Source organism: Primulina eburnea, chromosome 12, assembly GCF_022965805.1.
Source record: "Primulina eburnea isolate SZY01 chromosome 12, ASM2296580v1, whole genome shotgun sequence".
Classification (NCBI taxonomy): domain Eukaryota; kingdom Viridiplantae; phylum Streptophyta; class Magnoliopsida; order Lamiales; family Gesneriaceae; genus Primulina; species Primulina eburnea.
Genome location: NC_133112.1, coordinates 27156434 through 27181357, shown reverse-complemented (window position 1 = coordinate 27181357; position 24924 = coordinate 27156434). Strand labels below are relative to the sequence as shown.

The 24924-nt window shown below is 35.6% G+C and overlaps 1 protein-coding gene across 1 annotated transcript; it reads right to left on the bottom strand.

Annotated features, from left to right (window-relative positions):
- Nucleotides 1-11708: 11708 nt before the first annotated feature.
- LOC140806736 (uncharacterized) lies at nt 11709-13138 on the bottom strand. Its single transcript, XM_073163275.1, has 3 exons — nt 12842-13138; nt 12505-12799; nt 11709-12217 (listed from the first exon to the last, which is right to left on the bottom strand). The coding sequence occupies exons 1-3, from the start codon at nt 13136-13138 to the stop codon at nt 11709-11711; spliced, it is 1101 nt and encodes a 366-aa protein (XP_073019376.1).
- Between the last annotated feature and the right edge of the window lie 11786 nt (nt 13139-24924).

The window sequence follows — 24924 nt, the reverse complement described above, 5'->3', positions numbered from 1 at the left end:
GTTCAAAATATTAAAATCACATACTAATTAAATTAGGTTTTATAAATGCTTAAAATTTCATAATTCTTTTAAAATACCAAATTTTATGATTTGAAATAAAATACCACATTTCTCAAAATAGGCTAAATCATCACCAGTCTCTTTTCCTGATCCCACATTGAATAATATTCGCCTGAAATATAAAACTAAAGAAAATATTTTAACGTGCATAAATTAAACATATAATAATTTAAAATAATGTCAATTCATAAATCATACATCGTTAAAAATCATTATAAACTTAAATAAATAATTTACAAATTCAATAAATGCATATGTTTTACGTGTACTGATTTTGGGCTCTAAAATTCCTCCCTCACTTAAATAAATTTCGTCCTTGAAACTAAATCTTACCAAACAACTCCGGGTAGCGATTTCTCATATCTGATTCGGACTCCCAAGTAGCCTCCTCCACTGATTGATTCAGCCACTGGACTTTGACCAACTTGGTCACATTGTTCCGAAGTCTCCGCTCCTGTCTGTCTAGAACTCGGACAAATCTTTCTTCGTAAGATAGATCTGGATCCAAGTGTAACAGCTCAAAACTCAATACATACAAAGGATTTTCGATATACTTCCTCAGCATTGAAACATGGAATACATTGTGTACTCCGGTCAAATTCGGCGGTAGAGCTACACGATAAGATAGTGTCCCAACTCTGTGAATAATTTCAAACACTCTAGTGAATCTCGAACTCCCAAACCTCATAACACCCTTCATTGATGCTATATTCATGGAAACATGATCTCCTACGGCAAATTCGATATCCCTTCTTTTTTTTTCAGCATAACTCTTTTGGCGAATCTGGGCGGTCTTCATCCTGTCTCGAATCTTGACCACCACATCTGCAGTCTGCTGAACAATCTTTGGACCAAGTTCTGATCTCTCACCGATTTATCCCAATGAATCGGCGTTCTGCACTTCCTCCCATACAGTGCCTCGTAGGGAGCCATACCTATAGATGATTGAAAACTGTTGTTGTAGGTAAAATCCACTAGAGATAGTTTTGATTTCAGGTCCCAATTCCCATGAAAATCGATCACACAAGCTCGCAGTAAATCTTCCAATATCTGAATCACTCTCTCAGACTAGCCATCTGTCTGAGGGTGAAATGTTGTACTGGATAGCAACTTCGTCCCCATGGCTGCTTGTAAACTCTTCCAGAAGGATGATGTGAATCTCGGGTACCTGTTGGACACGATAGAAACTGGAATCCCGTGCAATCGAACTATCTCCCTGATATATAGCTCTGCATACTGAGTCATGGAGAAAGTCGTCTTCACGGGTAAGAAATGTGCCGATTTAGTAAGTCTATCCACTATAACCCAAATGGTATTGGATCCTCTGATTGACCTCGGTAAAACAACAACGAAATCCATGGTGATATTCTCCCATTTTCACTTGGGGATATGGAGCGGCTTAAGCATACCTGCAGGCTTCTGATGCTCTGCTTTCACTTGCTGACAAGTGAGACATTCAGATACAAAGCGTTGCACATCTCGCTTCATTTCTGCTCACCAATACAGCATCTGTAAGTCCTTGTACATCTTTGTACCTCCTGGATGGATGGAATATGGAGATGTATGTGCCTCTAACAAAATATCCTCTCTGATAGAATCAACACTAGGCACCCACATCGTTCCTCTGTACTTCACAACACCATCAGACACTATGTAGAGAATATTGCACTTGGCTTCATCCTTCGATCTCCATTTCTGTAACTGCTCATCCGAAGGCTGACCTCTACGATTTGGTCTAGCAAAGAAGATTGGACTGTCAGATTAGACATCTTAGGAGCTCTGTCCTCAGGATAAACTTCTAGGCCAAACCTCTGAATCTCTGACTGAAGAGATCTCTGCGGTGACAGCTGTGCTAAGACTGCAACTTTTATACTCAAACATCTGCCACAACATTAGCTTTCCCTGGATGGTAGCTAATTTCGCAATCGTAGTCTTTTATTATCTCCAACCACCGTCTTTGTCTCATGTTAAGTTATTTTTGCGTGAAGAAATACTTGAGACTTTTGCGATCAGTGAATATCTGACATTTCTCGCCGTTCAAATAATGTCTCCAAATCTTCAACGCAAAGACAACGGTAGCTAACTTGATATCATGAGCTGGATAGTTTTTCTCATGCACTTTCAACTATCTGGGGGCATAAGCTATAACCCGACTGTGCTGCATCAATAATGCGCCTAAACCGAGCTTAGAAGCATTAGTGTATAGCACAAAATTGCCTTGCCCTGCTGGCATGGCTAACACTGGCGATGTGATAAGAGCTTGCTTCAAAATATCAAAGCTCTTCTGACATTCTTCACTCCATACAAATTTATCATTCTTCTTAGTTAATGAAGTCAGTGGCACTGAAATCGAGGAAAGCCCCTGAATAAATTTCCTATATTAGCCTGCCAAGCCTAGGAAAATGCAGATCACTGACGTGTTCTTCGGCTCAATCCATTCCTCAACTGCTGCCACCTTAGCTGGATCCACCTCAATGCCACTGCTAGATATTATATGACCCAAAAATGCTACTTTCTCCAACCAGAATTCTCACTTACTGAATTTTGCAAACAACTTGCGGCTCTGCAAGACCTGCAAAACTGTACCCAAATGCTGACTATGCTCCTCATGCCTCTTCGAGTAGATAAGAATGTAGTCAATGAACACTATGACAAACTGGTCTGGATAGGGCCGAAATACTCGATTCATGAGATCCATAAAAATTGCTGAAGCATTCGTCAGTCCAAATGGAATTACTAAGAACTCGTAGTGCCCATATCTGGTTCTGAAGGCTGTCTTATGAACATCTGCATCTTTTACCTTCAGTTCGTGATACCCAGATCGTAGATCTATCTTAGACAACACTGTAGCTCCCTGCAACTGATCGAATAAGTCCTCGATCCTTGGTAGCGGGTATTTGTTCTTGATTGTTACCTTGTTCAGTTCTCAGTAATCGACACACAACCTCATGCTCCCATCTTTCTTCTTTACAAAGAGCATTGGTGCGCCCCATGGTGAGAAACTATGGTGGATGAATTCTTTGTCTATGAGCTCCTGAATTTGGTGTTTGAACTCTAACATCTCAACTGGAGCTAAACTGTAGAACCCGAATATCAGAGTACGTATATGCCATGCATAATTACCATTATTTAAATTAAATATGAAGTTTTAAATCATGATTATTTATTTTAAAGGTAGATGTTTAGTTTTATCTTTTCAGGATGAATACGCGAGGTCGGACCGTAGTTTGAAGATTAAAGATATAAGATTAATAATAAAAAAAATATTCCTAAATTTAATTTAAGCCAAGGAATAACTTAATTTAAAGAAAAAGAATGTTTTAGGATTTATTAAATTAATTAGAGCTAAGTTATTAAATAAGTTTTTTGGATTCAATATTTAATTAAAGCTTAAATTAAAATGGGTAAACAAATGGAGATGAATTAATATAGGTCAAATATATTCAAGAAATTAAACATAACATTTAAATACTTAAATTATAAACCATGCAATGTCATGCGAGAGCTTATTCTAAATTAATGTGGTAATTCATTAAAATGTATAATGAGTATATAAAACCTTAAGAATTTAAAATACAAGAATTTAACAATAGTTTACCATGCAAGAAGTAGTATAATATTTGGTCAAGACAATTCAAAAATGTAGTAAATCCATTCAAACCATCTCTAATTGCACTTCAAGATGAATTCAATCCCCATTTTTATTCCCTAGTTAGTAGTAAATTCAAATACTATAATACCCATCATTTTTCCTCAAATTATTATCTTAGCAAACTGTCGAGTGCATGCAGTAGAAACGAGAAGAAAAATCGATGGCAGCTAGGGGAGGAAATAATTAAAATGCTATTCAACTCTTTCACTTGTAACCTCCCACCTTAATGCATATTATTACACCTTTATCACCCCTTATAACACTCACCTTTATTAGTCTAGCAAATAAACGAGAAAATGCAAGAAAAATGAGAAACGAATCGGCAGATAGGTGAAGGAGAAACCATTCAAAAACCCATTCAATTTCTTGACTTGTAACTCCCAAACTAAAGGTATATAATGGCACCTTTAACACCTATTATATTATTCACCTTCATCACCTACATTCCCCACAACCTCACCTTTGAAAAGTAGCAGAAAACAGCAGCTTAAAAATCGTGAAAGTAGCAGCAGAAAACAAGAAAAGAAACCAACTCCGTTCCGTCGCGTCGTATTGTCGTTTTGATTTGTTTTCTTCAAAACAAATTCCAGGCATGTATATATTACTTCTTTACTCTTCAATCAAGTTATATCAGCTATTTTAAAACAATATATGATCAACAATCATGAGACATCACGAAATTACAGCAAGGTTTACCAAGCAAAATCTGTACAGATTTTTCCTAAAATCTTTTGTTTCCAACTTCACGGGTTTGCTAAGTTTTGTTGATTTCAGGATGTTGCTCGGTTCCAGGCTCACATGGATGCTACTAGGCATGAATTAGAATGTGTTAGGGTGTTTTTGGGTCAATGGTTCAAGTCCATACACGCACAACAAATAATTGACAGCAACATTTCAAGGAGTTACAGCTTTGTGTCAAAACTTTTTGTCATTGATTGTCTAAGGGATGTGTTCGAATCCTGGCGGTCCTAGGGGCTGTAGCCATGGTTAGAACCCTCCCTTAGCATGTCTAGGATGTGGCCAAGGAATGCTTTCCAAGTTTGGTTCCCGGATCCATCAGAATTTCATCAAAACAATACAATTGCATTCTGTTTCTTCAAAATTCTGCATGAGCACACTTTCGGTTTTGGGTGTTTTTTTGGATTATGGTTGGCTTCTAGCCCATAGCCATGGTTTATACAACACTCCATCATGTCTAGGTCGAGCCATGGTTGATCAAATTGCCATTGGAACGACCCAAGACAGTAAAACAATTTAATACATCTCAAGACACGGCAGGCTGCATTTCTCGGCTAGCATGATGCATTGTCCTAGGTGTTGGCTCGGTTTATGGTTGGCTTTTAGCCCTTAGCCATAGTCCAATCCATGCCTTGGGATGTTGGTAAGAGTCTTTGGGCGGTGGTTCAAGCCCATAGTCAATTATTTTCAGAGTTTACTACAAATACACACAAGCTGCCACTGCTGGACTTTTGACAGCAGCTATGGGATCCGGTTTTTGGGGTTGTTTGAGTTCATGGTTGGCTTTTAGCCCATGGCCTTGAACTGAACAGTACCTCAATGAGTTACGAAGGTCATGTTTTTGGCCGTTCGTGATTTGGTCGAGTTTAGAGGTCGTACGAGAATTTACGGTGAGAGGTGCCAAAATGACTCTCGAAAGAGTGTTTTATGTTTTTGGATTCCTTTCACCTATTTTCGTGTTTTCCAATTCTTATGCATGTTTTTGAGTATGTTTGGGGTATTTTTATCATGGTTAAACGTCGGTTTAATGTTGGTTTGGGTTGGTACGATACCATGATTGAAAAACCAAGTGGTTGGTCCTCATAGTCTCATTGTTGGTTCTATTGTTAAGTTTTTGGTTAGATTGTCAAGTTTAGGTCAAGATAATATTATTTGAATGTGTCACATATAAGAATAAAGTCGCAGCAAGTCTGGGAGCGATCCAACTCATCTGGTAAAATAATGGTATAATTATATTACGTGCATAAAAATATAAAATGTTTATTTTCGAGATATATGATATATGTCTTGTGGCCACCTTATGCTTATGGGTTTGGAAGTCGGTAGGAACAACCGAGGACCTCTCCACCCGGTGACTTACGACCGGTTTACGATTGTGTATGGGTACGGACATCCAGTCCAAGGGCTGTGGTGATCTCTACCGCCCAGTATATTGTGGTTTAGTCTGATCAGGCGCTTACGTTATGTTATGGGTCACTTGCTTAGAAACATTATCTCTACCAGAAAAATTATGAAATGTTATGACAGAGCTCTATTAAGCAAAGCTTTTACGTATGAATTTTCAGATATGCACGTAGTTATAATTATTCATAATACGATTTTCATCATACGCTCTACGATACTTTATTTTTATGATGCATGTGATTTTATGTTATATTTGCTTGTTATTCACGATATATACATGTTGAGTTTTTAGACTCACTAGACTTGATTGTTGTAGGTATTGACGAGGTCGAGACCGCGGATGGAGACCAATGAGCGATCTTGGGATAGCAGTAGTAAACCCGAGGACCTTATGATTTAATTTATGCACTTTTTATTATTCAAACTCAGTTTTAATACGTTGGATTATTTTTAAGTTAATGTTTATGTTGGATTATTTTTAAATTGTTGGTTGAAAACAATATTTGCTTCCGCTTTTATTTTAAAGTTAAAATTATTTACATGTTTATTTTAATTAAATAAGACAAGATATATTTATTTAGAAAATTTTTAATAATTCCGCAAAATTATGAATACGAAATACGGGCCTCTACATAAACAGTATGGTGCCTTAGAGATTGGCATGGTGCCTGGCACAAGGTCAATGGCAAACTCCACCTTTCTCTTTGGTGGAAGGCCTGTGACATCATCAGGAAAAACGCCAGAAAAATCTTTGACTACTGTTACATCAGATATCGACGGAGTGGGTACGTCAGGTGCGGAAATAATACTGGACAAGAAATCTTGACAACCCTTATGAATAAGTCTCTGTGTCTGTATGCAAGAGATCATGCGAGGGAAAATCCTCCATCTATATGGCTCAAAGAGAAATTGCTACATGCCCAGCGGTCTTACCAACGCTGACCATTTTTGAAAGTCAATAAGAACTTTGTTCTTCGTTAGCCATTCCATTCTCAAGATAATTTCAAACTCTGACATCAGTAACACAATCAGATCGACATACACTAGGTGACCCTATAGTTCAAGATCAATATCTCTGACCACGCTAGTAGCTGATAACTCTTCCCCTGATGGGACTGTCATTGTGTAGCTCATGTCGAGTCCAATGGACTTGACATCTAAATGATTGGCGAACGTCTCGTAGATAAAAGAGTGTGTGGCTCCGGAATCTATCAAGGCCTTCGTGGCCATTCTTTTTCTGAAGATGTTTCTAGTCAACAGGGTCGTGCCTGGGTTTGCCTCTTCTGACTCCATGGTGAACACTCTCCCCTGGGTCGTCTGCCTCCACTGCGGATAGTCCTTCAGCATATGATCACTGGCTCCACACTTGAAGAATTTGCCTGATCCCCATAAACACTGTCCCACATTCTGGCGATGGCACTTTGGGCACACCGGGTACTCACCAGGCCTCTGAGGAATAGGACCCTTGTCTTTCGGCGGTCCCTAAAATGTCCTCTTCCCCTGCTGTCCCTGGAAAGGCCTCTTAAACTGCTGCTGATGTTGCTAAGGTGCCTGATAGGGCCTGTTGCCCTGCTTGTCGTTCCCTATGTCTCTCTGATTCTGTTCTGCCGCCAAGGCTCTCGACACAGCAAAAAATACGTAGTAGGACCATTAACTCTCACATCACAGAGCAAGATTGGCCGCAAACCATCAATAAAATGCCGCAGCTTCATCTGGGAATCATTCGCCATCAGGGGCAAAAAGTGACACCCCTCTCAAATTTTCTGACATACTCTGCCACACGTTGTCTCCCTGTCACAACGTCATGAACTCCCTGGTCAGGCGGGAGCGTACTTCCTCAATGAAGTACTTGGAATAGAAAACCTCCTTGAAACCATTCCAAGTCAGTGTTTGAAAGTTCACTGACACTGATGCGCTCTCCCACCACAGTCTGGCGTCTCCTGTCAGAAGGAAAGTGGCACACCTTACCATGTCTGCATCCTACATCTCCATGAACGCAAAAATTACCTATATGGCATAATTCATCCCTCTGTAATCATTGGGTCAGTAGTCCCTGAGAACTCCTTGGGGTCCATCCTTCTGAACCTCTCAAATATTGCCTCTGGTCTGGGCCTCGCTCTCGTGTCTACTGCAGCCTGGTTCCCCGCAAACTGTGCGAAGAACTGAGTCATCCCTACAAACATCTGAGCTTGCGTATCTGGCGGTGGACGAGGAGGAGTGACCCACTCCCCATCATGAGCTTCTCTATTCTCATCCCTTGCTCCACGAGCAACCATACTTCTAGGAGACATACTGTTTCAACATTTACTCAACACGTAAACCCAACATGCATGAACATAATATTAATATCATAAGATGCATGTAATTTGAAATACATGCTGAAATCATGACTTGATGCTTACTACATGAAAGAATTTAAAACTTTAAAACTTGCAGACTTGAGGTGTGACTTCGTGAGTTTCTCGCAACTGGCAGTAGGCATAACCTTTTACAAGAACACCGCTCTGATAACAACTGTAACGTACCGTACTTTTTAAACTACTTTTGTAGAAAAATAAAATTTTCTTGAATAAATAATAATCTTTCAAATTGCGATAAAATTAAACTTCTTGTCTAAAATATGTGAAATAAAAACGATTACAAACAAAGTTTGCCAAAAAGGTACTCGTTTAATCATCGTGAAATAGTTTCATAAAATCAGAGTAACTAAATGAACATTCTTGAAAACATAGGCGGTCCTTGGGTTTAGCCTACGTGCATTTCGAGCCGACTCACTGGTCTCCACCTCTCGCCTCCTCAAACTCGTACTCACCTGTATCGATCAAGTCTAGTGATTCTAAAGACTCAACATGTATAAACTGAGAATAACAAATAATACGTAATAAAACCACATTCATTTTAAAGTAGAGCGTACATACTTAAACTTGAACGTACATACATAAACATAGACGTGTCATCGTTTCATAAAACTTTTCATAAACATTCTTGCCTCATACATACTTGAGCATACATAAACATCATCATTTTGCGTAGAGATATGTTTCAAAGCAAGTGACCCATAATATAGTGCGCTTGATCAGACTAAACCACATTACTAGGCTGACAGGGATGTCCACTACCAAATACATGAGATCTCCGGTCATGGTTTACCGGGTGGATTGGTCCATGATCACGCTTTATCGCTTTTCAATCATTATCTAAACCCAGTCATACTTTACCGGTGTGGAGAGGTCCCCGGAACCCTTCCCGGCTTTCAAACATGTTCATATTTTGTCACAAGACATTTAGCATACCTCAAAAACATACAATATTTTTTCTGCACGTCGAACATACTAATACATTTTGCATGCCTGCCCAAGACAAAAAAATTTAAAATTATTTTTTTTTTCCAGAATCTTGGCGCTCGGGCGGTAAAATCTTACCGCTCGAGCGCGCTCCATCCAGAATGTCTGGCGCTCGAGCGGTAAGATCTTGGGCCCAAGCGCCACCCTGCGCAATTTTTTTTCGAAACTGAGCAGTCACACGAGAATGATCATAACTCCCTCATTTCTTGTTCAAAATTACGAATTTACTGTCAAATCGAAGGTATCAAAAAATACTACGTTTTATATGTTGAAAGGTTTTCCAAAAAGTCGGCCAATAATTCACAGTACTCGAAATGACGGCAACATCCTGTTTTGAGATCTAAAAATCGTTTCAAATTCAATCCAACCAATTTTGCTCAAACTCTTACACAACGTACATGAATTTTTACACATAATAAACAACAAAACACATACTATGAATAGATTGATTAAAAAAAGATATACATGCATTTGATATTTAAAAATCACGATACGGTGGACAACGACGCGAGGGAATGCGAAACTCGATCCGGGACAACTTGCGGCACGAGTTTTGCTCGAAAAACCAACGTAAATATTCCAGAATTATGCAAGGGAGAGAGATGGCTGCTGGAATAACCTAAGAACCCTAGGTTTTCTCCTCCAAAAAGAGTGAATGCAAGGTATGTGAATTGTGTGTGCTGATGGTGTGTGTAAAAAGCGTGTAATTGTGTGTGAGTGAGTGTAACGTGTGTGCGTGATTAATTAGGAGAAATATTTTGTTTAATTAATTAACTAACATGCTAACCCAATACTAACTTTACTAAAATCCCCTAATTAAAATACACATGTGAAAAACTTTAAAATTTTAAAATCTTAAAATCATATAATAAATTAAATTAGGCTTTAAAAATTGTTAAAATTTCATAATTCTTTTAAAATACCAAATTTCATGACTTCAAATAAAATACCACAATTCTCACAATCGCCTAAATCGTCGCCGGTCTCTTTCTCGATCCCACATCTAATATTCGTCTAAAACATAAAACTCAAGAAAATATTTTAACGTGCATCAATTAAATATATAATAATTTAAAATAATTCCAATTCATAAATCATGCATCGTTAAAAATCATTCTAAGCTTAAATAAATAATTTAACAATTTAAATAAATGCATGAGTTTTACGTGTACTGATTTTGGGCTCCACAGAATATATGTTATAATTTATGCTGAAGTATCTCGGATCAATAATAATGAGATTTTATGACGCAATATCAATCGTATTTTAGTAAAACAATATTTTCCAACATTGAGAGGTATGAAAGTGGAAGATAAATATATATCAATGAGAATGTATTTTATTTTTTGATCAATTCCTATGAAATATAAAAGAAACTGAAGTTCAAAATTTAGTTTTCACATGCATTATTTGATATAATGTGTTAATAGAAAAGATATATCATTTAGATCTTATAATTGTTCTAGTTGAAATTTATGTTTTATCATATGAAGCATATAAATCTATTTGGTTTTTATTAAAAACCAATAAACCATTCAAATGAAACTACAGAATAACTCAGATATCAAAATTAAGGAGGCAGATCGTCCTAAAGATATCTAACATAAATAATAATAAAACCATAAAAGAGGTTTAGGTGTTTGGAATATCTGGAATAAAATGACGTCATGCAAGACCATATCATATTTTACTTGCAAGTAAATCTAAAATACGCTAGAACCGTGGTTGACCAATAAATTCAAAAGAGTTTGTATCCTGCAAGTATACAAACTCGAGAAGAAATAATTTTAGATGGTATCATAAAATAGATTGATAAATCAAAATAATGTTTTCCCGAATAATAACAAACATGTGTAAGAAATGAGATTTCAGCAAATTATTTGTTTTCTCAAAACTATGAGATTAAAGTAATGTGATTATTGATAATTATTTTTATAACAATGTACCTTTTGTCAATTTGAAAAATAATGAGTATACAAAATTATAGTTTGTAGGTATTGGGTATTGATATATATGGGCTAACCTCAACCCAAAACTTCTCAAAAGGATCTGTAGTCGATAATGAGAAAATGTTTTACTTGTCATGAATGTGTTGACTAAATAGTGATATATATAGAAAAATCCATGAATGATTTGAAGTATCAAATGAAATTAGATTTTACATTCAAGATTATATTTAAATAAAAAGAAAAAAGTCATTATGATGATTAAGATAATATAGACACATGTGATTCATTCACATTACAATTTAGGAACAAAAAATAAAAAAACATGCAAAAGCTAATGAAAAGAGTGCAAGTTAACTTACACTCCAATATGGCAAATCGAAAAAAATTGACTTTTTCTTCCACCTTTGAACTGGTTTTTGTACTTCTTTTGAACTATCCTGCTTCTTCCTCTTTTTCCTCAAAGTGTTGACAGTCTCACCCTTTTTCTTTTTACCCCAATCATTTTCAATATCTTTCAATGTATCCGTAATTTTTATCCCATTCAAAGGTCTAGGTTTCCCTTTACTTTTTTTTTTCCCTATTAAACCACTTCTTTTTCTGACGAAAAGGATGATTAGGAGCAAGAAATCTTCTGTGGCCTAAGTATGCAAACTTTCTACTATACTTAAACCACATAGAACATATGTTTTCATTATATATTTGGCAACCGAGTTTCCATTTTGTGGCACATCCAGCTAGGTTTCCATAAGCTGGAAAATCATTGATTGTCCACATCAAAATAGCCTTCAGATTGAACATTGACTTGCTAAATGCATCATACGCCTCCACACCGGTTTCCCACAACTCCTTCAAATCCACCACAAAGGGTTCCAAGTATACATCTATATCATTTCCCGGTTGCTTCAGACCTGGAATCCGTAATGTCAGCATAAGATTTTCCTTTGTTATGCACAACAATGGAGAAAGGTTATAATTGACCAAAATAAGTGGCCAGCAACTATATCTGTAACTAAGATCACCAAAAGGGTTGCATCCATCTGTTGCAAGACCAAGGCGGAGATTTCTAGGATCTGATGCAAAATCAGGCCACTTATGATCTATTGTATCCCAAGCTACTGAATTAACTGGATGAGCATCATATGATCTTGACTTTTGTGTTTAGAGTGCCAAATCAACTCTTCAGCATTTTCTTTTGATTTAAACATCCTTTTCAGTCTTGGTATCACTGAAAAATACCGTAGGACCTTTTGAGGAACTCCTTTATAAACTTTGGTGGTGCCTTTGTCTGTCTTCCATCTTGATGATCCACACTTTGGACACGAGTCCAGATCTTGAAGCTCCTATCTAAATAGACAACAATCATTTGGGCAAGCATGAATCTTCTCATATCCTAAATCAAAAGGTTTCAACAACTTTCTCATCATGTAAACAGTTTGTGGAAGTGTGTTGTTTTCTGGAAGCACGTCACCTAAAATCTTAAGGAGCTCATTGAAACTATTGTCTGTGTGACCATTAGTAGACTTGTAATTGTATAGTGTGACGACTGCTGACAACTTTGTGTAAGATGTACAAACAGGGAAGAGAGGAGTTTCCACATCTTTTAATAAATCATCAAGCTCATAATCCTTTGCCTCAGCTATAGTGTGTCCAACCTATTCTTCCGGCAAAAAAACATCCTTATATAAGTTATATGCCTCTCTAGTTTCATCCTTTTTCTGAACTCCTACTGAACTACCTTCAGCTTCAGATTGTGAGTTATAAGTTTCACCATGGAAGACCCAAATAGTGTAAGAAGGATCGAACCCCTTAATAATTAAATGGTCGTAAACTTGGTTAAATTTCAGATACTTCTTATTTTTACAATGCTTGCAAGGACATAAGATTACTTCACGTGTTTTTGCATAGTTCCTAGCTTGTGCTATAAATTTTTTTACCCCTTCTTCATACTCGGGTACAAGCTTAGAAGGCAGATGCATCCATTCATTATCCATCTCGTGAACAAACATTTTTCATTTGTATGAAATAATTATGAGATTTTATCAATACACAGACACACACACATATATACACGATGATAATTTAATTTATATGATGTAATTACTTAGGTGTCAGATGTTATCCCAACTTTTCTTTCCTAAAATATTCCCAACATTTTTATAAGAGAACATCACATAATAAGTAAAAAAAATTAAATTCAAAAAACTTATTCACACATCATTATATTTTAAACAAATAAAAATCATATATAAAAATAAGACCTAAATTCTACTTACAATTTTTTTTATCATGTATAATAGAAAAAAGAAGGAGCGACACAGCATTACGCGTTATTCATAGAATATAATATAATTTATTGTCTTACGGTTTATTATTGAAAATTAACTTAAGACATATATATTGTGACATAATCATAATAATTATTTTAGACTACAATTTAATTCAAATATAAAATTTCTTCTTTAATAATAAATTAGTTATTTACACAAATACAATTCATTTTTATATATTTGAAGATAATCATACTTTTTTTTTGTATTCATGAGAATAAAAAAATTTAGACGAGTCGAGGAACATACATTTTTAATGTCTACATAAGTAATTAGTGTAGCTTTTTTTGACACCGCAAGAGGTGAAAGAAAATTAAAAAGAACAATTTTTTAGAGGATTGACATAAAAAGGGGAAAATTGTTGGGTAGGAGTAAAAGTATAAGGGAGAAGATTATAGATCAAAGATTTACTTGAAAATGCACAAAAATCGAACAAATATTTTGGAGCTTGAGAGATTATATAAACTAAATGCAGTACTTGTTAATGGCACAAACCCAAAATCATCAAAATCACAAGATAGTTCAGGTTATATATATATATATAAGTGTGTAACTTTTTTATTCTATAAAAATGCTTGTTTAATATTTAAAATAATATTTCATTTTAAGGAAAAGAAATGGTTTAGAAAGTGTTCAAATGCTATCCTTGTATATTTCAGTTGATTAGATGCGCATATTGTAATTCAACCTTTTTTAAATGAAAATCTTGATTCTAAGCTGATTGTTTTGTAGGGCAGAGGTCAATTAATCTTGTCCAAATATTAATGGGAGAAACAGAAGATCCAAAGAATGACAGTGCAACCAAAGTTGAGAAAGATCATAAACACGAAAGGAAGGAGAAGGATAAGCACAACGAGGAGAAGGAAAATGGAGAGAAAGACAACATCGACGAGGTAAAAAAACAACAGCATTGTTGCACCAAGAAATCTTCAATTTTATGGATTAAACAACATAAAAAACAAATGGACCAGATAAAGAAGTATACTTTCTGATAAACATGAATAGCTAGCAAATAATAAATGGCAATTTGACATCTGTTAATGTGCGTGTGAATTGGGATTGGCATGTAACCGCTCTTCAATGATTTATTGATCTAAAAAAGAATGAATCTGTACAACTGTTATCAAGCTTGTGTGTGTCAAGCTTTTTATACCTTTTCTAACTAACTGTAATCTATTTACTAAGTGTTCAAAACACGCTTTCGTTTGGTTGAGTTGGTGCTGTGTGACATCCCCCCTCAAGCGCGGAGTAAGTTCAGCATGCCGAGCTTAGACATTAAGACATGATGCTGATCAGATCCTAGTGCCTTTGTGAAGATATCAGCAGATTGAACATGGGTTGATATATGCGATGTTGCAATGGTGTGATCCTTAATCTTCTTGCGAATGAAATGACTATCAATATCAATATGTTTGGTGCGTTCATGATATAATGGTTTGGCCGCTATGTGAATGGCGGCTTGATTATCATAGTGAAGTAAAGTAGGAGTATCAAATTGTATTCCCATGTCAAGGAGAAGGCCTCGCAACCACACAATTTCACAGATTGTGGAAGCCATGGACCTATATTCAGCCTCCGCTGAAGATCGAGAGATTGTGTTCTGTTTCTTGGACTTCCATGAAATTGGTGAATTACCAAGTGTAACAAGATAGCCATAAACAGATCTTCGACTCATTGGGCATGATGCCCAGTCTGAATCACAGTAGGCATATAGTCGAAAATCACAAGAAGAGGAGAAGAAAATGTCCATGCCAGGGGAGCTTTAATGTAGCCAATGATCCTTTCAGCAGCATGCATGTGAGAAGTCTTGGGGGCTTGCATAAATTGACTAAGGTAGTGCACTGCAAAAAAAATGTCTGGACGAGTGATTGTGAGATAAATGAGGTGTCCAATAAGTCACTGATACACAGTGGGATTAGCTAGAGCCAAATCAGGAACTGGATAAATGCATGTAGAAGCAAAACTTCCGTCAAATGCAGGCGTTGTTAACTTGAGATGTTGTTCCATAGGAGTAGAGTAAGGCTTACAACTAGCCATGTTGGCTTCAGAAATTAACTCAAGGGCATATTTGCATTGGTTTAAACAGATGCCTTGTTTTGATCGAGCCACTTCAAGACCCAAAAAATATTTGAGATTGCCCAAATCTTTACTTGCAAAATGGGAGTGAAGATAAGTCTTCAATGCCGCAATGGAAGAAGAATCATTCCCTGATATAACTATGTCATCGACATAAACCAATAGAATGGTAATAAGGGCATCTTGTTGCTTAATGAACAAGGAGTGATCATGAACAGACGGAACGAAACCATATTGAAGCATCACAGAACAAAATTTGGAATTCCATTGGCGCGAGGCTTGCTTCAACCCGTATAATGATTTCAGAAGTTTACACGCATGGTTCTGTTTGTTTGATGTTCGAAACCTGGAGGAATAGACATGTAGATGTCCTCTGTAAGATCTCCTTGTAAAAATGCATTTGTGACATCCATTTGGAATAAAGGCCAATTATGCGCAGCAACAATGGAAAGAAGGCAGCGGACAGATGCGATTTTGGCAATTATTGAGTGTAGCCCTTGGCAACAAGCCGAGCTTTGAATTGGTTGATACTCCCATCGGCATATTACTTATTCTTATAAATCCAATGACAACCAATAGGTTTCTTGCCCGTAGGAAGTGGTACAATTGCCCATGTTTTGTTGGCCTCAAGGGCTTCAATTTCAACTTCCATAGCCTTTTGCCAACGTGGATCAGTGGAGGCTACTTTATAAGAAGTTGGTTCGGATATTTTGGAGATTGCGGCGAGAAATGATTGGTATGATGGAGAGATATGACTATAACCAAGGTAATGTGCTAAGGCATACTGTGGATTTTTGGAAGAAGTTTTGATAGTAGAACAAATAAAATCCTTTGTCCATATGGGTGGTTTTGATTGTCGAGAAGAGCATTTGGGAGGGATGGGAGGTGAATCCTGAGATGGAGGGGTGGGCGATGGAACAAGCAAGGTTGAAGGCAAGACATCATCATCAGGAACATCAGTAACTTCAGGAACATCAGAATTCATGGAAGGCCAGGGAGAAAATACTTTCGAAGATTGAGATATGGTAGCAAAAAGAAATATATCCTCATGAAAAATGACATCCAGGGACACTATGAACCGTTTGGTTGAAGGATCAAGAAGTTTAAATCCCTTTTGATGAGGTGGAAAACCAATAAAGACGTATGAAGTAGCTCGAACATCAAATTTATGGGTAGGACGAAGGTTGGTGGCATAGCATAGGCAACCAAACACTTTAAGATGATCAAATGTTGGGGCTTTCTTGAAAAGAATTTCATATGGTGTTTTGTTTTCAAGTAGGGGAGTGGGAGTACGATTTATCAAATAAGCAACGTGTAAAATGCATTCACCCCAATATATGTCAGGAATTGAGCCTTGAAATTGAAGGGCTCTAGCGACATTGAGTATATGGCGGTTCTTGAGTTCAACAAGTCTGTTTTGTTGGGGTGTATACGAACAAGAACTCTGATGGATGATGCCAAGAGAAGTGAAAAGAGCATGACACTCAGAATTCAAAAATTCAGAACCATTATATGATCTAACAGTCTGAATTTGAGTTTGAAATTGAGTTGAAACAAAAACAAAGAATTGTTGGAGTATTCGGGAAGTATCAGATTTAAAATGCATCAAGAAAACCCATGTACACCTTGAATAATCATCGACGAGGGTCAAAAAATATTTTGCACCTTCATGAGTGGGTTCACGATAGGGACCCCATATGTCCATGTGTACAAGATGAAAACAGTGAGGTTATGTATGTCTTGTAACAGTAGGAAAGGAGATTCGAGTTTGCTTAGCAATGGGACATATACTGCAATGTTGTGTGAGTTTGTGTTGTGAGATGAATGGTAAGTATTGTAAACGAGTAACTGACATATGACCAAATCTTTTGTGCCAAAGATCAATGTTATTATTCAAATGAGATGAGATATGACAAGTAGCTATATGTTTCGAGGTAATGGTAATGGGAGTACAGGATGAATTATCAGTGGATAGTGTGGGACTTGTAAGGTAATATAAGCTATCTCTGAGTTTACCAATCCCCATTATCCTCCCAGTCAATAGTTCCTGAAATAAACAAAAGGATGGATAGAACACAACACAACATTGATTGTCTTTGGTGAATTGAGAAATGGATAGAAGGTTAAATTTGAATGCGGGAACATGGAGCACTTTTGATAATGTGTAATCGGATGAGAGCTGAATGGAACCAGTGGAAGTAATGGGTAAAGAATTACCATTCGGTAGGTTAACTGATCCAGCTGAAGAAAGGCATGGTTGAGGATTTTGAAGTCCAGTAGAGGTACCTGAAATATGAGCATTTGCACCACTGTCCAATTTCCATTCTTTAGTGGCCGAAAAAGACAGTAAACTAGTGGCCATACCTGCTAAGTTTGCTGATGGTGGAGAGTTTATGGTTGAATTCTCAAGGGGACTCAGAATTTGTGCATATTGAGTGTGGGTGAAATGTGCAGCAGTGGATGGAGTAGACTGTGAAGTAGTAGGAGTTGGTGGGGCATCACTGATCGAGTTGTGAGCAACTGGTCTTGGATTTCTTGAAGGGGGCTTAAAACTCTTGTTTTGAGGAAATCTTCTGTGTAGCTTGTGCCTCGGAGGATAACCAATTAAGCGAAAACAATTGTTTTTTGTATGTCCTGTTATGGAGCAATGATTGCATTTGATGATCTCTGAATACTTGGATGATGAAGAATATAGTGCAATTGTGGGTGCTTCTGTAATAGGTTGGAAGACCGGCACATTTCGATATGCTTCTTCTTGACAAACAAGTGAATATGCACGACTGACCGACGGGAGTGGATGCATCAAGAGAATTTGACTTCTAACAGAGCTATAATTGTCATTAAGACCCATGAGAAACTGAATCAAACGATGTTGCTGCTTATGTTCAACATATGCTCTGGAATTGGGACAATCACATGACGGATAAGGGATTAATGAAGCTAGCTCATCCACAGCTGCTTGAGCTTCGAGAAATATACGGAAACAGTAACTGATCCTTGAGATAATCGAACAATGTCTCGATGAATTGTATAAATTCTAGAACCACAAATTTTGTCAAAACGTTCCTTAAGATCTGCCCAAACGCTTGATGCTTCACTTGCGTAGACCAGTCCCCAGAAAATTTCTTTAGAAACCGAAGAAAACAACCAAGACAATACCACTGCATTACATCTTTCCCACTGATATAATGTCGGAGAATTCGGAGCTGGTTTATTACAGGTTCCAGTAATGAATCCAAGTTTATTCTTCGCATGAAGTGCAATTTTCATTGCTCTGCTCCAAACACTGTAATTCTCAGCTCCAATCAATGGATCAGCAACAAGAGACGTACCAGGAGCGTCGGATGGATGTAGATATAATGGATCGTTGAAGCTGAAGGTGGAAATTGGATTTGCCATGATCTTCGAGCAAAAAAAAATTGTTGTATCCGAGATTCTTCAGATTTATGCAAGAGCAGATCTGAATCACTCAATAGCAGAGCTCCCAATCTATGTACGCATCAAAGATTGAAAAAAAATAATTGCTCTGATACCATGTTAATGTGCGTGTGAATTGGGATTGGGATGTAACTGCTCTTCAATGATTTATTGATCTCAGAAAGAATGAATCTGTACAACTGTTATCAAGCTTGTGTGTGTCAAGCTTTTTATACCTTTTCTAACTAACTGTAATCTATTTACTAAGTGTTCAAAACACGCTTTTGTTTGGTTGAGTTGGTGTTGTGTGACAACATCTAATTTCCAGCCTTTAAGCTGAAGCAAAGAAGCTTCATAAAATAATTTCCACAGAAGTTCATATAGCAATGTCTTATGTAGCCTAATTGCGAATAAGGGCCATTCTATATCCTTTTTCTTCACCAAATTGACATATTCCCCCATTTTCTTTCTGTTTTTGATCCAATCTAATTGGTTTCAGACTTTCACTAGAGAACGTGATGAAAAGTAAAAATTCCCAATTAACACAGCAGCACCCCAATTCCCCAGAAAGAAAGAAAGGAAACAACATACATCATTCAACCAACAAATCAAAATTGGTACATACAGGATCATAGGGAAAACCACCCAGAGTATGAGATTAAACACAACTAAAAATCGGATCCTCAATGCGTTGCTCTAGTTTTTCTAAACAATCGAGTGGAATAAAAAATATATCCAAGTAGATTCGATCGAATACAAATAATTTAGCTCTTACTTCTTGAAAATTCTTCCGGGAAATGCGAATAGGGTTTAGGAAGCGTTAATGGGCAAAATCGACTTAGAAAAATTACAAATAGAAAGAATAACATGTTTATATATTAACTAAGAAATAGAGAGACGCACTCACCGAAAACACTGCTCCTACTCGTGCTAGTTCTTCCAATATGAGGCAGGGAAGGAGGCGCAAGGCTAGGGGAACAAGTTTGCTGGCTACTGCGCTCTAATATCCGGTGGCCGGACAGCACGCAACGGTGGTTGGAGTCGGCACAGAGAACACCGACGGGAGGAGGGAAAGGGCCGGTTAAGAGATGAGGATTTGGGATTTCACTCTTTCTCTCACGCGTGGTGTGTTGTGTAATACTATAATTTCGTAGCTTATTAACCGCGCACAAAAACGCACGCTGCAGATAGTAATATTATATACTATCCGCAACGTGCATTTAATGTACGCCTAAATGCACGCCATTGTTGTATAGGCAAAGTTATTAACAACGCACATATAGGCACGCTGCAGATAGTATATAATATTACTATCCGCAACGTGTTTTTAATGCACGCCGTTGTTGTATAGGTTATTAACAGCACACATAAATGCACGTTGCGGATAGTATATAATATTACTATCCGCAACGTTCATTTAATGCACGCCGTTGTTGTATTGGTTATTAACAGCGCACATATGGTACACACAGCGTGTTTTTAATGCACGCTGTTGATGACGTGCTGCGAAAAAGCATTTTTCTTGTAGTGATACTTCTGAGGAGTTTACTAAAACTGTCAAGTAATTAAAAAACAAATGTAAGATGAAAAACTTAGAAAATATGAAATTTTTCTTTGAGCTATGAATTCGATATTTCCAAAAGGAATATATGTTAGTTGGTCGTAATGCACAACAAAGAAAATATTTTTATATGGATATGTTACATTCATTAATGGTTGTTTAATAATTCTCAAAAGATATTTGTTCCTAAAATATCATATATAAGCATCAATTGAAGATAATATGACCGGTTTATTTTATAAAAGCATTACCAATATTAAATTTTGAGAAAGTAGCACGCAAAATCGATTAACAACTTAAAGATTTCGAGCGATGTTTGCAACATGGAGAGTAGTTTAGACTATACTTTTTATGGCTTGTTTATGAATTTTCCAAAACGGTTTTTTATATCAAGGTTTTAATGAGACAGTTAGTAAGAACTAAGATATGTCGTACTCTTTTTCTTTTCACTGAGTTTTTATCTCATTGGGTTTCCCTAGTAAGGTTTTAATGAGGCGCAAATCATCCAAGGATTAGTATTATGATATGATTGTGAATATAGATGATTCTGCAGATATATTTTCTTTTAAGATTGATAACTCCATCTTTATATCTATAGATTTGTATCCTACTATTGTGTTTTATATAGGGGTTGTCAATTATGAATAAATAGTTTGGATTCATTCTTTGTACTCACATTTTTCTCATATAATCTATTTTCATATTACTTTTATAACAGAGGTCAAGTACGATAATTTTAAAAAAAAAATTCAATTTTTGTACTGAGTGTTGGTGATGTTGTGTTTGTGATGTAAACGAACCAAACCGTTTGTGAGCTATTCGAAGCTCGATTCGATAAAAGCTCGTTTGAGCTCGTTTAATAAGGCTCGTTAAGATAAACAAACCAAACTCAAGCTTTACAGTATTCGGCTCGTTAGCTCCTGAAATGTTCGTTGGTAAGTTAATGAGTAATTTTTTAGATGAAATAATAATAGTTTTGATATTTGATTTATTGATTTTGCATATTATTTACGAAATATATAGAAAAATCTATTAAATTTATTTATTATAATAATTTACAAATTTTAATAAGAATAATATATTTTTCTTTAAATGTATAATTTACTTTTAAATTAATTTAATGAAAATTTAAATGTATAATTCATATTTATTAAGATTGTTTAGGCTTGAATAAGCTTATGAGCCACCTATATATTCATTAAATAAAGCTCGAGCTCGGTTCGGTTATGAACGAACCAAGCTCAAACATTCAAGAGCTCGGATCGACTCGACTCGGCTCGATTACATCCCTAATGATGTTAAATATTGATATAATATATATGAGAAGAACAGGGCTCGAGGCTTAAGAAAAGGCCTTTTAAGTTAAATCGTACCTTTCACAGACATGCCTTAAATAGTGGGGGCGCAAAAATGACTTGCGAATTATTAAATAAATCCTTTTCGAATTTTCAAGAAATAATTTTCCAATTTATTTAAATTATATTTTTTAAATTTCTTCTAATTATTTAAATTTGTGTGAATAATTACAAATTTAATTAAATTCGATTTTTAACAGCAGAGACATCGAGAAAATTTCTAGTTACTACATGTGCCACTCAAAACTATTCGTTTGGGAATAGTGTGTTTGACCATATGGAATTGGATGAAATTTGGAATTGTAACTATCATTTAATATTTGGTAAAATGATATTTCAAAATGCAATTGTGATTTTATAGGATTTCATGATATTTCATATAACTAAGTGAAATACTTACAAATTTGGTAAGATTTTATGATATTTAATTAATAGGATTTGAGTTTTACAAACAATATAATATTGTTTTTTTATTATTAAATTTTATAACTCACTTATAAATTTTAAGTATTTTTAAAAAAAATTACGAAATATCATTTGTTCAACATCTATATTATCAATTAATGCTATTATTATTGTTATAAATATTATTATTATTACTTTCATTATATATTTATTATTTAATTTTTTAGGGGTGTCAAAATCATATACGACTCACCAACTCGGCACTATTCAATCCGAAAAAAATTAGGTTTGGTTTTGAGAGGTTTTCTGTTCGGATCAGATCGAGTTGTACCCAATAGCTGACCCGAAAAAAATGATCGGGTTGAGTTGGCTTTGGGTCAACCCGACTCGGGTTGACCTGAAATTTTTTATTTTTTTTAAAAAATTAATAAATATTACTTCTATTTTTATATATTATATGTCTGAACATTATTTATTGTATATTTATATTATAAATTTTCATAATTTAATATTTATTTTGAAGATTTTTTATTTTTTAAATAATTGTTTATTTGATTTAGTAAATATACTTTATTTTTCTACAATTGGACTTTCAAATTTAAATCATATATATGATAGAGATTTTGTTATTATGTGTTTAAATTAAAATATTATTATAATTTTTTTGAATTTTATATAAATTTTTTAAAAAAAATTCGAAATCAGGTTGATTTGGGTTCGGGTTCGGGTTAACTCGAGTTCAGGTTGAATTCGAGTTGAACAATTTTTGAATAGTACTATTAATCGACCCGACCCGATCCACTCCAATTAACACCTTTAATTTTTTTTGAGAAAATAAAATAAATTTTTTTTTATGTTTAAAAAATCCTATAAATTATTTTTTCCTTAAAAAACTCCATTCTTTTTAATACTAAACACCCGATTTATCAAAATTTGGTATTTTTTTTTAAAATTTCATCTCGATGAACTTTATATTTTTCCATTTGTAGAAATATATTTAATAAAAATATCTGTTATTTGTTTAGAGTAATTTTTTGTTCTTGACAAAAAATATTATTTATAGATATATTATTATTATTAAAAAAAGAATTTAAAAATAAGCAATACTAAATTTTTTAATATAATAAATATTGTTTTTAAATTTTAAAATCAAATCTCGAATTACATTTTAAATTTTGGCCAAACACCAAAGCGGAATCAATATTCCATGAAAAAAATAATATTTTTTATGTCAAAATGTTATTTATTATAGTAAATTTGATCAAGATTGACCCATATTACAAATAAAAATCCGCGAAACCGATTGACAAAGACTTGCATAAAAGTAACCTTCTTCCTGTGTTAGGGGACGACATGATTTTTTATATAAACAAAAAAAATTCATCCATCGAAACAATAACTTGATAATAGGCACAAGTCCAAAGTATAAGTTTGTAACTTGTAAAAAAAAGTGCGCTTGTATCTATATATACACACATATATAAATTGAGAAACTGCTCATAATTGTAATTCATTCAATAAATATCAATAAAATTTTAAATTTCTGAGAGTCCGACTTACGCGAACTAGCCATCCTATCATAGAATTAATCTTCTTACAATTGGCAAATGTTAATTTACTCCATCAACCCGATCAGACACCTCTCGAGGACAAAAATATTACTTTTTTTTTTTTTATCTTCACCTCGTATCTGACTATGATAGGAGCTACTCTCTCGTAAAAGCATCTCTCGTAAAATGTAAGATGAATTTTCCAAATTAAAATAGACCATTGATGGTTTCCAAATCTATTATCCCATCCAAAAGTTGAGATTCTCATTGGCGTCGCAATTACTGTAAAACATTAATTTTTACGGTGCATCAAAAATAATATCTGTTAGTGTATTGTTTTCTTGCACCCAAGGAACATCGGAAATTTAAAATTTTTTGTTTTGACTTTCAAACGTTCTTTGAGCGTCATATGATTTAAACAATCCATAGTGTTTTTAATTTGCACTAGAAAACAGAAGGGGTGGCGCTCGGGCGGTAAAACTTTACCGCTCGGGCGCCTGGGTCTGCGCTCGGGCGGTAACAAATTTCCGCTCGAGCGCCGAGTGTACTGGGAAGAGCCCTCGGACAGAAATAATGGCGCTCGGGCGGTGAGAAATTACCGCTCGGGCGCCTAGTGTACTGAAATTCGCGACTCTGAAACTTAAACTCTCGATTTTCGATTACACAGCCCGTGACAACATCCCGAGGCTCATCCTAGGACACTAAGGCACTGACTCGACTCCCCAAAACATTCCAACGACGACGTACACCAAGCAAGCAATCAAATTCGTAAACTCAAATTTTGACACCAATTGATTCCTACGATTTCTAATGCGACCAACGACCATGACGCGAAGCGAAGCATCGAACTCACCCCAAACTCATACTCAAATATACCTAAACACATCAGCGATCACCCGTTGATCCCCAACGAAGCCTGCAACAATAAAACTTCAAGAACACAATTTACGTAAAAGTCGTAGTTTGAGCAATCCCACGAAAAACACCATAACTCACTCAATTTTCATCCAAAAATCTCGAATTTTATATCAAATCGAAGGCATCGAAAAGTTCTACAATTTTCTAGTTGAAAGTTTTCTCAAAATC

Coding starts and splice junctions, on each gene's coding strand:
- LOC140806736 (XM_073163275.1), bottom strand. CDS start 13,138: ATGGATAATGAATGGATGCATCTGCCTTCTAAGCTTGTACCCGAGTAT. Junction 12,800..12,841: donor AAAAGGATGAAACTAGAGAG/GCATATAACTTA, acceptor CCGGAAGAATAG/GTTGGACACACTATAGCTGA. Junction 12,218..12,504: donor TCATGCTTGCCCAAATGATT/GTTGTCTATTTA, acceptor ATTTTGCATCAG/ATCCTAGAAATCTCCGCCTT.